The sequence below is a fragment of the Thalassophryne amazonica genome, unplaced genomic scaffold (assembly GCF_902500255.1).
Source record: "Thalassophryne amazonica unplaced genomic scaffold, fThaAma1.1, whole genome shotgun sequence".
Classification (NCBI taxonomy): Eukaryota; Metazoa; Chordata; class Actinopteri; order Batrachoidiformes; family Batrachoididae; genus Thalassophryne; species Thalassophryne amazonica.
Window position 1 is genome coordinate 14,214 of NW_022986249.1, and position 15,141 is coordinate 29,354.

At 43.9% G+C, this 15,141-nt stretch overlaps 1 protein-coding gene across 3 annotated transcripts in view; it reads left to right on the plus strand.

Moving 5' to 3' along the window:
- Window positions 1-1,520: 1,520 nt before the first annotated feature.
- LOC117505799 (acidic leucine-rich nuclear phosphoprotein 32 family member E-like) overlaps window positions 1,521-15,141 on the plus strand; it is a 292,488-nt gene continuing 278,867 nt past the window's right edge. For all 3 annotated transcript variants that reach the window (XM_034165337.1, XM_034165338.1, XM_034165336.1), the window contains exons 1-3: window positions 1,521-1,670; window positions 3,391-3,513; window positions 6,558-6,717. In XM_034165337.1, coding sequence (XP_034021228.1) covers window positions 1,611-1,670; window positions 3,391-3,513; window positions 6,558-6,717 — 343 coding nt within the window. In that variant the 5' untranslated portion in view covers window positions 1,521-1,610. The remainder of the gene's footprint in view (window positions 1,671-3,390; window positions 3,514-6,557; window positions 6,718-15,141) is intronic.

Here is a 15,141-nt window from a genome sequence, read left to right on the forward strand (position 1 = left end):
ATTCAGCAGAGGTAGTGCTTTAGTTAAGGCACATGAAGATTACACTGTGAAACAAATCGTTATCTAGTTAACTAGATCAATCTAACTGCGCAGATTAAACAGCTAACAGATACAGCAAAACACCGCTGTGCTCCGGAACAGGAAGTGATACAATACCGCAGTGAGAGCCAACCACCAGTAGAGGCAAGCCTCTACTGGTGGTTGGAAAAGAAAAGAAAACAGAAATCACAGCGAGGGGGGGGGATCCAAATCATGATGTAGGGGATCCAAATCACGGTGTTGGGAGCTCATACACTCAACTGCACTGGCGAGATCCCTGATGTTCTTCCTGACGTAACTCTACATTGAGTTTGTCACACTGATTGAGGAAGCAGATGAGTAATAGATATGAAATTCTGATGTTTCTTTTTGTCCTGCGAAAATCCTTTTCCCAATTTTGAATTGTGTTCCTTGTTGGCTGATGTCCGGCAAGTCTATTGGAAGGTTTTGTTTCAAACTTTGCTCAAAACGTTGAGTGGATGTCAGGTGGAGAGCTTTCCTGGTGGCTGCATGTTTGTTTACTGTTTTGTCATATATTTGTTTATTGCATTATGATACTCGTGTTCATATCCTCTGGTCGTCTGATGCTTCAGACGGGGCTTCTGATTGGCCAAAGCTCTGGTGTGGGGTGTGAGTTCAGCACCAGCGGAGAAGACAGTTCCTAACACAGCAACATGCAACCCGGCTGTTCGTTTAGAGAAAGCTGAGGAAAATGACATTGCGACTGTGTGCCTTTTTGATCTGGACGTCGGAGCACACCCATCGGATTCTCTTGTTGGGAATGCTCCGCAGAGAAAGAAGGATGTTTGTTGTCCTCACCGTTGCAGTGAGAACAGTGAGAGGACCCCGTCAGCGCACAAATGTAGTGAGGACGTATGACCTCATGATCCCAGAGCGAGCTAGATTTTCGCCGCGTTTGTGTTCAGACTTTGATTAATCCAATTCCCGTTACATGTCATTTAAATAAGACACATGTTCACCGTCTTTGCCAGCGTGGTCTCGATTCGCTCCAACACCAACGGTAGAAGGATTTTCATTTTATTTTTTCTGGTACAGGTGTTAATGCTTCACACCTTAAATTCATCAGTGCTTCAGTAAGGTCTTTGTCCTTCCTTCCTTCCTTCCTGGAGTTTTGTCAGTGCAGCTTGTCTAGAATCATTTGTTTTCATGAAACTTCTCAGAATGAGATGATGTGCAAAAACTACAAGAATTCTGGAACCAAATTGGACTTTGTGTGTGTGAGAGAGAGACCGATATAGTTATTGTATTGGGGGGTCATTTTGGAAGCTTGATCACTAGTTATTTAATTAATTTTTTTTTTTTTTTTATCATTAACTGTTGCAAACTGATGTTGCCATGGTAACATTGTTGATCTGTACTGACCTCACACCGATGGAATCAGACGTCTGGTTCTTTTGTCACGTTGTCGGTGTCTGCTCTCAGCCATGTTGGATCCTGGTCATGTGACTTTTGGTTGCTAGGTGACGGAGCTGGTGGTTTGTAACTGTCAGTCCAGCGACGGCGAGGTGGAGGGACTGACAGACGAGTTGACGGAGTTGCAGAGCCTCAGCATGGTCAACGTGGGCCTCAGCTCGCTTGCTAAACTGCCGGCTCTTCCCAAACTACGCAAGGTCAGACACACTGCCACTTCCCACAATGCAACATTGTTCACGTGCGTCTTTTGTTTGGCATCGCTCACGTTCTAAAATCACCTGCATTTATTTATTTGTCTGTCTGTCTGCTAGCAGGATTATGTCAAAACTACTGCATGAATTTTGGCGAAATTTTCACCATAGATAGATATTTGGCCATGGAAGAACCCATTAAATTTTGGAGGGGATCTGGATTCTGGATCAAGATTCACTTTATATAGGCTTTGAAGGATTACGCCAAAACTACTTGACAGATTCTCACCAAATTCGCACTAGACATAGATATTAGGCCATGAAAGACACTAATAAATTTTGGAGGTGATCTGGATTAGCGGACATCAGAAATCTCTGATTTCACTTGTTATCTTTGTTACAGCCTGACTTTAAAGCCAAAAGAAATGAGGCATCAGGACAAAACACGGAAGAGTGTAGAAATGTGTGTCAGAGGAACATCACACCTGCTAATTTATACACAGCAGTTTACTAAAGAATATTTTTACTTCAAAAAGAATTTCAGATTATTGTACATTTTGGAGTAAAAAACAAAACATTTCTTACATTAGAAAACGTGTCATTAAAATAGTTTTAAGTAAAAAAAAAAAAAAAAAAAAATTCTTTAGGAATCTTTGATGTTCATCTGTAAATTAAAACCATAACTTGTATGTTGTTGCTGTTTCAGATGAGATGATTTCTTGATTTAACATGGTAATAATAAACCGTGGACATTTATTTTTAGACAAATGGCATAAAAATTAATGTGTACATTTTTAAGTCTAGTAGATTCATTCATTTGTATCTGCATTTCAACCAGGAACAAAAAGACACTGTAAATAAATATATTTATTATACACACAGCAGGAGATCATGTAACGATTAAGGATGGGACCGAGTCAGTATCGGTATTAGTTTCCGATAACCAACGAATTCAAGTATCAGAAAATGCCTATACAACCTGCGGCGTTTCCGATACCAGAGAGGAGCCACTGTGAAACCTCTCTACTGCTGCGTGCTCTCTGCTGTTTACTGCTGAGCATGGTGGGGGGGTTCTGAATTGAAGCCGAACTGTTTGAGAGAGGTCTGTTCCACTTTTTTAAGTTGAACATTTTAAAATGGACTTGTGTGGGAATGTGCCCTGTTTTAGAGTCACCCTCAAGTGGCCAGTCAAGGAATTGCAACTTTTTTCTTCCTGATAGAGTTTGATCTCAGACCATCTAAGTTTAGCACGTTTCAAGCAGACATGTCAGACACACAGACAGCTGACTTTTTGTAATAATGTAAATAATAAATATGGGTGTTTGAACCCATTATCATGGGCCACACCCACACCACAGGCCGCGCCTACACTGAAAATCTGTGGCTGACTCCCATTTTAAGAAGTGTGCCACATCTGCGGTTGTGTTTTATCGTCATATGAGATATCAGGAAATTAACACCTTTTAGTCTGTCTCAAAGTGACTGGGGCCTTAAGAGTTAAAGGCCGTATATCATTGTCCACAGATGGATTTTATTTTTTTAGTGTTAAATTCCATCTGCTTTCTTGTTTAAAAATCCTGAGACATAAAGTTGCTCCTCCTCCACTGTGCTTCCCCTGGCCGAAGTAAACAAAAGTCCTCATGTCGCTTGTTTTTCAAATGGAGTCTTTCTGGAGATGTTTCTGTGGAGCTGCTGCTGTGTACCAGACTGTGTTTTTTGTTCCTAGCTGGAGGTCAGTGATAACGCCATCTCTGGTGGTTTGGACACGCTGGCAGAGAAATGTCCCAACCTGACCTACCTGAACCTGAGCGGGAACAAGGTCAAGGAGCTGAGCACCTTAGAGGCTCTGGTAGGACTTCAACTTTGGCATTTTGTCTGAATGTGATGACCTTTGACATCTAACAGGATTACACCTGGGCCAGGTAACCACTGAAAGGTACCATACCCAGATCCGGTCTGGACCTTAGTCCTGTATAATGGTTTGAGGTAACTTATGATGTGATGTTATATAAATAAATGGAATTGTCAGGTTTATTTGGCCTCTTCCGTTTAGCTCCCATCGTTCTGTTATCAAATCTGTAATCTCTTTGAATTAAAAGAGGAACTATCTTAAAAATAATTCTTATTTTATCTGAAAAACATACTAAAAACATTAGGGATGTGAATCGTACAACTCAGGATTCAGTTTGATTCTGATTCTTGGGGTGACGATTCGATTCAGAATCGATTTTTGATTCAAAGAGCTCTGAGAAAGTTATATTACTTAAAAAAATGTTATGTTTAAGAAAATGCAGCTTTACAAGGTTAATCAAGTGATTCTAAAGATGTAAATTTACTTATCTGCTTTGCTCATTCAGAGTTGTCAGGCAGTTTAGCGAAGTGATGGAGTGTGCGCTGGTCAGTAGTTGGCGGATACTGTTGCTCCGCTTTTTTTTAGCTCCGGGTGATGACGTAGCATGTGGGCTTGCGGATTTGAAGTGTTTCTGAAGTACTTGACTTTCATTTTGCAGATTTTGCACACTGCATAAGTCATGTCAAGCTCCTTCTTACGCAGCAAATAATAAAATCCAAAATGCACCCAAAACATTTGTCTTCAGCATAGACGGTGCTGGCTGAATTAGCTCTTTGTCCGCCACGCTAAGCTGCAGCTCACGAATGTTTGAAGCACGCCGGAACCTCCCCTCGCGGGGACGCTGTAGTACGTAGGCCATAGCCTGACAAACAGTACACGCAGCGAGTAACCAAGAAAATGTTTAAACAATGCTTTTTAAAAATTGATTCTTGGACATTTTGGATCGATTCAGAATCGTAATAAATAAGAATCCGGATTCGGACGTGAATCGATTTGTTTTTGTCCCCCCCCCCTTTCCGGCACCCCTAAAAAAACATGCATTTCTCACCCTTTTTATGAGTTTTTTGTTTTTCAAAATAAATCGGTTGATAAAATAAAAAATAACGCATCTGATTGGTCAGAAATTTTATGACTTGTGTGTGGGGACCAAGCTCCCACCTTAAGGCATCTATATTGAATTCTCTGTGCACCAAAGGGAGAATGTCGATAAGACGGACTGACGGACACTTCACTGAGTTTGCGTGCGATCAGCGGGATTGTCACAAACAGCGTCTGTCTGTGATTCGGCAGGCGGTTTATACGCTCGTCTAAAAATAGTCTGACTCAATCACTTATAGATGCAAACACTAACGTGACGGTGACTCGCAATTCCTCACCTGCCCCACTGAGAATGGGTTATTTATTTATCAGTCTAGCTGAGAACATAATATGAATTCAAATACAAAGTCTTAATCTTAGCTGTTATGCTGCGTTTATACATAACGACGGCACGTCACAAATGTGATGATTTGAGGCAGAGGTGTCAGATGTCCTCAGGAACTGCTGCAACCTGTTAACACGCGTTGCGATTAAAATGGCACATTTTGCTGGAGAATTATCAGGAACCATTACGCACGGTCAAGAATGATGTTCCGCGCTGTTAAGTTCTGTCACGTTGTGAATGCGGCGAATTGTCTCCACACACACCCCATATTCATTCAACTGTCAGTTGCTGAACAATTCAGATTGCTCCAGTTTGCTCCTCAAAAGCCACTGCAGAAGAACTTTGAGACTGTGTGCTTAGTTTGGCTCTGTGCTGTGGAGTAGTGCAGAGAGGAGGAGGAGGAGACTGAAAGAGCCAGATGTGTGGCTCCACGCACCTCTCGTCTTGCTCGTTTTCCCAAACATCAGGCACATGCAGCAGGTGGAACACCTACAGGAGTGCGCTGAGGAGAATTGGAACGAGGCTTTTATCTGACTTGGTGTCACTGTCCTTCTTCAGCATACTGCAGTAATGAAACTGAATGCTGTGCAGCAGGGTTTAATTGTGTGCACGTCAGAGAAGAACACTGTCACGCTCTATTAAGGATCATCACTAATCAAGATGGATCAACACACTCAATTGTGACGTTCACGACATGAGGTGAAATGAAGGTGGTGTGTGACATTCGTGGAAGATTTTCTGACAGCCAAAAACATGCTCCACGTAAATCACGAATATCATGCACCAACACGCACTATTAAGAAACCTATTCAGATGTGTTAAGTCACGTTAACAATGTGCCAAGAATGACGCAAATATGACATTCGTAATGCGTCTCGTCTATGTGTAAACGCAGCACTACACAGTTTCAGTCGGATTCGTCATCACAGCCTGATGAAAACGTATCCACATGACACGTCCTGATTGTGGACGACGAAGTCTGAAAATGGCTCCTTGTCATAACTGAAGAAACATAGCGTTTTAGTCCCTCTGTGTTTTCAGCCTGAACCAGAGAACGCCGGCATTTTTGTTCCACAACAAGGAAAATAACTTAAAACGTTGAAGAGTCACAGCTGCGCCTTGATCATTCAAGTGATGTCAGCGTTTATCACAGCCATCAGTCGTCTCTTCCAATAATGAAAATACATTCCGTGATCCCCCAGCACAAAAATAAAATCTAAAAAATGTTAAATTACTCTGTTTGGCATCCGTGTAAGAAGTGACAGAGGTACAGAGCTGACAGCTTCCAGCTGGATATAAACACATGACCCCATACTCTCACATCACACTACCGGTTTGAATGCAGCACCTCTAGTGGCCATTTATTTTTAACTAATTTTTTTAGTGCAATAATTATTAATACAAAATGCTAATTTTGAAAATAACTGTAAATATTAGTTGTATTTTCCAATTAGAATGATACGATTCTACCAAAAAAAAAATGACAAGAGCTTCCCTTTAATTCAGTTTCCACCTTGTTAACATGCGGCTGTGCGAATGGGGGCGTGTCAGTATGTGTGTGTGGCCCCGCCTTCATCAGGCAGTTGTGCTGACCCGGTGCTGTGTCTGGGCTCTGCAGCAGAACCTGAAGAACCTGAAGACTCTGGATCTGTACAGCTGTGAGGTCACCACGCTGGATGACTACAGGGATGGCGTCTTTGACCTGCTGCCTCAGATCGCTTGCCTGGACGGGTACGACCATGAGGGCATCGAGGTTCCCGACTCAGAGGCCGAGGACGGTGAGAAAAACCCTTTTCATGGAGCGGAGTAGCTGACAAACATTCAGCCTTTAAAAGGTTTTTAGCTTAATGAAAGTGACTGTTGCTTCAAGTCCCCTTTACTCAGGATGGAGTTAGTCTGTCGTATGACTCAAAACGCACCCAATCCACAGAGGTGAAGTGAAAACACTTTTCTGTGCAACTGCTTCAGCACCCTTCTGCGTGTTGTCTCACATGGAGTTTGTACAATATAGATGTCACATTTCCACAGAGATCTGCTGCTTTTTTCACATATATGCTGGATTTTCGAGAGAGAGAGAGAGAGATTTGGAAATGGAGGCATCATGAATTTTCATCATGAATTTTGAACATGGCGCCCATGGCAACTATTTTTCAAAATGGCTGCCAGAAACAACAGTTTTCTTATGAGTGATGGATATAATGTGACATTGTACACAGAATTTGACTAATTACCATAAGTGCTTGCTAAAATGTTTTTTTGGATTAGACATTTTCATAAAAAATTAAAAATGGTCGTCATTGTTTCCATACTGGTTAGATACGGATAAACTCTGTGTCGCATTATACGAGGTCTGTTAGAAAAGTAACAGACCTTTTTATTTTATGCAAAAAATATATGGATTTGATTCATGTGTTTTTACGTCAGTCAAGCTTGAACCTTCGTGCGCAAGCGTGAGTTTTTTTCACGCCTGTCGGTTGCGTCATTCGCCTGTGGGCAGGCTTTGAGTGAGCACTGCTCCACCCCTCTCGTCGTTTTGTTCATTGCGAGGAAATGGCGGAATGATTTGGGCTTTGTTCCATCAGAATTTTTTCAGAAACTTAGAGACAGGCAGCTGGAAACCATTTGAAAAATTTAGGTGGCTTTCGGTGAAAATTTTACGGGCTTCGCAGAGATTAAGGAGTGTTACTACAGCTTTAAGGACGGCCCACAATGGCGCACAGCGCGCCGCGCTCCGAGCCACGATCAACAGGCAGAAACCACCAGATCATTTCTAAACGGATGGCTCTGTGGAGCCGGGACCGTCGTGTGCAATTTCTCTGGTTGTCACAAGAGCTGGACATCAGCCATTTTCCGGCAGATTTCACTTTTAGCAAGAGATTTTGTCATGGAAAGCTGCGCGGAGGCTTCGTGCGTCACGACCGATTCGCTGGTGAAGCGAGACAAAAGAACACCTCCGTTTCGGAGTGTCAGAGGACAAGTTGGGACATGCCTATCTCAGCTTTCAGTGCTTACCAGTCGAGTGAGTATAAGAGAAATTGTGGAGAGCTGGGCATGTCCCAACTTGTCCTCTGACACTCCAAATCTAGGGTCTATCACAAGGAAGACTATTCACACTCTCCTTCACAGAAGCAGAGGGCAGTGCTTTGTAACTGAGCTTTTTTGCACTTGCAATGCCCAACAAAACCCTTCATACATTTGCAAGAGACAAGTTCATAACTGGACTGGCCTGCATCTGGTAGGCATGTCCAGAAGGGTTCATAGTCTCGCTCAGATGTCTTTGACCAACCCCATTTGCATGGTGAAGGTAATTCTGGTGTTGACACCAGCACTTAACCCCAAACGTGACCTCCTTGGTATACTGCTCTCTTGAGATGCTGTTCCAGGGCAGCCTTTGTCGGAGGGATTGATTCTGCATTGTGCATCTTGGCGAATAACTTGCTTCTTGCCGTATCTGTTTCTGTGCATGTGCTGGTTCGGTCATAGAGTAGGATAACAAACCTCTCAATTGTGGCCATTACCTCTTGTGGTATCTCAGTTGGGGCTGAAGACAGTTTCAGCAGGGCATGCATAAGCTCAGGAAACACAGTCCATACAGCCCACGCAGTCTTTTTCCCATGGCCAACAAAGCTTGACACAGTGTCGCAACCCGTCACTGCATGGAACAGTGGTAGCACACGTGCTTTCTCAGGTCCTAGCCCTGCTGCAATTTCATGGGCTGCTAAGTATCGGAAACTCTTTCCAGTTCCGAAAGCCAACCAAAGCTCGTCTTCTGGTTGTAGAGCCTGAGCCACTGCCACAGCTAGCACCACAACATCAGTATCTACTGTTTTAATCATGATCTTATGATGGCCATTTCTGGCTGCATGGGTTACATGTAATAACATGCGACTATCGGCTTCCTCATGCGAACAAGGAGCAATCGAAGACCTATCTGGGAGTGGTGGCTTGCTAAGGACTTCTATGTCACTAGTGATAACAAGCTGTTTGTCCTCCTGCAGTAACGATGTGAGAAGAGCTTTTGAGAGAGAGGCAAACAATTCTGTCTTATTGCTATCAACTCTGAGAAAGTTTGGCCAGTTCCTGGGAATGGCTGCATCACCTACCACACGTCTCTGAATCCCAGTTCCACGCTTTGCTCTTGTAGCAGCTTTCAGAGAATCAGACAAGTAGCAGTCCCACACCAGATCAAACCTGGACACACTTTCAAGTTTTCTGGTCAGATATGGAATGAAGATCACATGGGCATAGTCATTGAAGGTTTTTACTGAACTTGGTTTCAGCATCTGGATGATGGCTGCCCCATCTACAATGGTACAGCTAACCTTTGGACTTTCTGAGTATGCACTGTGAACTTTTTCCAGGCATGGAAGCAGATCACTCTTCTGTCCCAGGTGGAGACCTCCCCCATCAGACAGCGCTGGTGGACACGGTTGGTTCTCGTGTCGAAAGAATTCATCTAAGTTTCCATCCCTGGTCTGGCAAGCAATAAATAGTCTTGAAAAGAGCGCCATATCCTGTTTGAGAGAAACCAATTTCTGTTTTGGTTTTGATACTGTCCTCCTGGTTGAAGTACCGACACCTGCAGGTATGGTGTCATCCACTGGTTTTATTCTCTCAACAATGCGTTCTTTGTGAAAGCGTCAAATTGTTGCTCTCCTGTCTGTTTCACCTTTCTAACTGCCTCAGCAGCTGAAGGTCCAGCAAGTTCCTTTGAGTGGAGAACCAAGTCCTTGCTTTCCTCTTCAAATGGATTTCCAAAATGTTACATTGCACTGACCAAAGACCGTACATCTTTGATGAATGAGATCTGGGCACTTTGATCATGGTGAAGTGTGTTATCTGTTTTTATTTTTTTTTTAACTAATCTCAAATTCCTGTATGGATCGGGCTACTTCTGGTCCTGCTACCATCCATTGCAATAGTGCAGATGGGTTATCAGTGAGGCCCACAGCACCACCATCTCCTTTGATGCAAGCATTCATCTGCTCATGAGCCTGGTCGATGGCCATGGAGGAAAACACATTATTGGTCTTCTGGACAGTGAACTTGCCTTCCATGAACGCTTGAGCTACACTCGTGTGTGTGTCCTTGGTAGTTCAGCCATGTCCCTCAGGTGAACTGGAATCCATCTTGCATAATGGGTATGATCCATTGCATGAAATCACTTGACTAGTTCTGTTAGTGCATCAAGGTACACGGAGAAACATCCTTCTCGCAATGACTGCACAAATACAAGCACGAGCAGCTCTAATTCAAGAACAGTAGACCAGTACTGAAATTGCGGGATGTTTTCTGCTCTCCTGCTGCACCAAACTTCAAACGCAAGCGGCACTTGATCTGTTTGTGTTTGACAATAGTTGTCATAAGCCCGGTGCTGCATAACATACAGAGCCGTTGCTGTGATTTGATGGGCTCTCCTGGTGCGAGTTACATGGGCTGCTTTAAGGAAGGAGTCAGCTTTCCCTGGAGATGAGATGTCAGCTTATACTAGTGCTTCAACCCAACCGCTTCTTTGTAACCAGTTCCCCAACATCTTCAATGCCGCCATCTCAATATGCAGTCCACCAAACATAACCACCAGCTTGTCTTCACCATATTTTTCCGGCCATTTGAACTGGATTTGTTTTGCCAGTGTGTATAATGGTTGGTCAAATGTGACCACTGGACTTTGGCCAGGATTCAGGTGTTCCACAGCCTTACTTATGATATCAAGTGAATGCTTAATCATGGCCACAGTGTGAGCACTCTCCTGAAACAGTGGAAGGAGAGCAGTGGAACATGTGGCACAAATTCCTGGTGTCTGACGGTTAGCATGGAAGGCAGCCCAAGAGGTATCCAAGGAGTCTGCAGTGCTTTCGTTTTCAATGACCTCACTTGCATTGTCCAGCCACTGGTACTCTTCCTTCGTATACTGGCTAATTCCATCTCTAGTGAGTGATTCTAGCCTGGCTTCTGGAACCTGTGAGACCTTGATATTGCTAGCAACAGGGGGAACCTCAGTGTAGTATGCTGGTAAGCGGTCAATGGTCTTGGGACATCCTCCTGCAGGTCCACTGAGTGCCAGGAGGCTTCGGTCAGTCCTTCCACCAACAAACGATGGATGCTGGATCAAAAGGATTGCTGTGCCATGGAAAGACACACTTCCTTATCCTTAGCCAAGTCCTCTATTTCTTTCTGGCGAATCCCGAGGCGTCCCCAAACCAGCTGGGACATAGAATTTCCAGTGTGTCCTGGGTCTACCCAAGACACACTGGAGTCCAACTAGGACACATGTCCTAGTTAAACATGCCCAGAAGACTGCATCAGGCAGATGACCAGGTGGTGTCCTCATTGGATACCTGAACCACCTTAGCTTTCTCCTTTTGATGCGAAGACACAGCAGCTTTACTCAGAGACCCTCCCAGATATTTGAGCTTCTCACCCTGTCCCTGAGTGTAAGGTCAGATACCTGTTAGATTAATCTGATTTCCAATGCTTGTATCCGTGATCTTGTTGGCCATTCTGGCTATTACCCACACTTCATGACCATAGGACAGGATAGCAACGTAAATTTGACTGGTAAATTGAGTCTCCTTCTGGCTCAGGTTTTTCTTCAGCATTTTCCTGGTTCTCTCCCTCAGCCCCAACCAGTCCCAGCAGAAGACTGCCCCTCCCTGAGCCTGGTTCTGCTGGAGGTTTCTTCCTGTTAAAAGGGAGTTTTCCTTCCCACTGTAGCCAAGTGCTTGCTCACAGGGGGTCGTTTGACAGTTGGGGTTTTACATAATTATTGTATGGCCTTGCCTTACAATATAAAGCGCCTTGGGGCAACTGTTTGTTGTGATTTGGCGCTATATAAAAAATTGATTGATTGATTAAAGAATCCCTAGCTGTTGTGGAACTGGGATTATGATCAATATTGTCAACTGCAGCAGTGGCAAACACATGACTGTGCAACTGTGGAGGGCACACCACTTGTTCTCTATGAAACTGCTGGCAGACTTGGTTCCCCATCTGAATTGAAATCTGAAAAACACGATCATAGGATACGCTCAGGCCCAGATGTGCCATTTTATCGACAAGTTCCCTTTTACGTGTGTGTGTGGGCATGCAGCATCAGTCCCACGTATAATGGAACTGGTGTCTCCTGTGCAGTACTGTCTGACAAAAGCAGTTCTGTCTGGTGCCCGCTTGTGCTTAACACTGTTGAATTTTAGCAACTGAGCAATTGTAAGTGCTGCAGGAGATGTTGCTTCTTCCATCTGGTCTACGATATTGGGTCCCTCTAGTACCATGTTAACAAGGGTAAGCAACAGCTGTGGCACAGAGTCCTCTTGGCAGTGTTCAGGAAATCCATTAAATGGTTTTGCCAAACCAAACGTGACGGCGGACTATCTGTGCAGCACGTGCAAAGTGCATAGCATCTTCGTTGTTGTTTGTTCACAACCATGGCTGCTTCAGTACCATGACCCTCATCCAGTCTTCCAATAGGAAATGTTGAAGGGAGCTGGCAAAGTTCATTGAACTGGATTAAATGCTCTGCAAGTGAAGTATATCCACTCCCCTTGTCTTATCGCTTAGACTGCAAAGGACATATCAATGCCTCTGTTGTGTGCTCTTGGCAAATAATACAGAGCTTCCAGTCAGTCTTGGCTGCGCAAGAAGTTGATGGTCCTTGACCATCAAAATTCACAAGTTGTAATTTCTTTGACACTTTCTCACCAAAAAAAATATGTTTGCAGTAAAGGCCGAGGGTTTATTCTTTTACCACTGTTTACTACCAGGGACAACAGTAACACATTTGTGTATGGGATACAACTAGGTTCGGACAAGAAAATTGCCCTACACCTAGCCCGATCGTTCATCCAATGCCATTTCATTCCTGTGCGATCTGTACACCATCCTGGTAACAATATGAAAGTCATATAAAGCCCCATTACCCTTAGCTCGGCTCTCCTGCGCTGGCACATCCTGTCCATTCAGGTGCGGCTATCTAACTACGAGGTCTGTGAGAAAAGTAACGGACCTTTTTATTTTTTTCAAAAACTATATGGATTTGAATCATGTGCGATTACATCAGACAAGCTTGAACCCTCGTGGGCATGCAAGAGTTTTTTCACGCCTGTTGGTTACGTCATTCGCCTGTGGGCAGGTTTGGAGTGAGGAGTGGTCCACCCCTCCTGTCGGAATCCCTTTGTCTGACAACTTCCTGAGAGACTGGCGCTTTGCTTTATCAAAATTTTTCAGAACCTGTGAGGCACATCGAAGTGGACACCATTCGAGAAATTCAGCTGGTTTTCGGTGAAAATTTTAACGGGTGGTGAGAGATTATGGAGTGGGGGGTACTGTCGCTTTTAAGGACTTCCCACGGAGCGGGACGTCGCGCCGCGCTCCGAGGGGCTGTCGCCAGCCTGTTTCGAGCTGAAAACCTCCAAATTTAAGCCTCTGATGACCCAGGACGTCGTGAGAGAACAGAGAACTTTCAGAAGAGGTCGGGATCAGCAGTTTATCCACACATGGCGCATTAAAGGAGATTTTGTAATGAAAGACGTGCGGACGGATTGGTGCGTTGGGAGGCAGCCGGCGCAGCGCGCCGCCACAGGAAAAACACCTCCGTTGGAAGCCTTAACGACAAGTTGGAACATGCCCTGCTGTTAAACAATTTCTCAGATACTCACTCAACTGAAAGCCATCAAAAGCCGCCTGGTTTTTACAAATGGTTATCAATACGGAGGTGTTTTTACATACATGTGTGTATGTATATATGTGTGTGTATGTCTCTCTCAAAAATTCTTGAAAGGGTAGTTGTAAAACAGCTAACTGATCATCTGCAGAGGAATGGCCTATTTGAAGAGTTTCAGTCAGGTTTTAGAATTCATCATAGTACAGAAACAGCATTAGTGAAGGTTACAAATGATCTTATGTCCTCAGACAGTGGACTCTCTGTGCTTGTTCTGTTAGACCTCAGTGCTGCTTTTGATACTGTTGACCATAAAAATTTATTACAGAGATTAGAGTTTTATCACACAGCACAATGCCACAGATGTCGCAAGATTTGAGGGAGCGTGCAATTGACATGCTGACAGCAGGAATGTCAACCAGAGCTGTTGCTCGTGTATTGAATGTTCATTTCTCTACCATAAGCCGTCTCCAAAGGCGTTTCAGAGAATTGGCAGTACATCCAACCAGCCTCACAACCGCAGACCACATGTAACCACACCAGCCTAGGACCTCCACATCCAGCATGTTCACCTCCAAGATCGTCTGAGACCAGCCACTCGGACAGCTGCTGAAACAGTCGGTTTGCATAACCAAAGAATTTCTGCACAAATTGTCAGAAACCGTCTCAGGGAAGCTCATCTGCATGCTCGTCGTCCTCATCGGGGTCTCGACCTGACTCCAGTTCGTCGTCGTAACCGACTTGAGTGGGCAAATGCTCACATTCGCTGGCATTTGGCACGTTGGAGAGGTGTTCTCTTCACGGATGATGCGAAGGAGATGTGTTGCACTGCATGAGGCAAATGGTGGTCACACCAGATACTGACTGGTATCCCCCCCCAATAAAACAAAACTGCACCTTTCAGAGTGGCCTTTTATTGTGGGCAGTCTTAAGCACACCTGTGCACTAATCATGGTGTCTAATCAGCATCTTGGTATGGCACACCTGTGAGGTGGGATGGATTATCTCAGCAAAGGAGAATTGCTCACTATCACAGATTTCGACTGGTTTGTGAACAATATTTGAGGGAAATGGTGATATTGTGTATGTGGAAAAAGTTTTAGATCTTTCAGTTCATCTCATACAAAATGGGAGCAAAACCAAAAGTGTTGCGTTTATATTTTTGTTGAGTATATGTATGTGTGTGTATGTATGTGTGTGTGTGTGTGTGTGTGTGTATGGCACACCTGTGAGGTGGGATGGATTATCTCAGCAAAGGAGAATTGCTCACTATCACAGATTTCGACTGGTTTGTGAACAATATTTGAGGGAAATGGTGATATTGTGTATGTGTAAAAAGTTTTAGATCTTTGAGTTCATCTCATACAAAATGGGAGCAAAACCAAAAGTGTTGCGTTTATATTTTTGTTGAGTATATGTATATGTGTGTATATGTATGTATGTATGTGTATGTGTGTATATGTATGTATGTATGTGTATGTATGTATATGTATGTATGTATGTGTATGTATGTATGTATGTATGTATGTATGTATGTATGTGTATA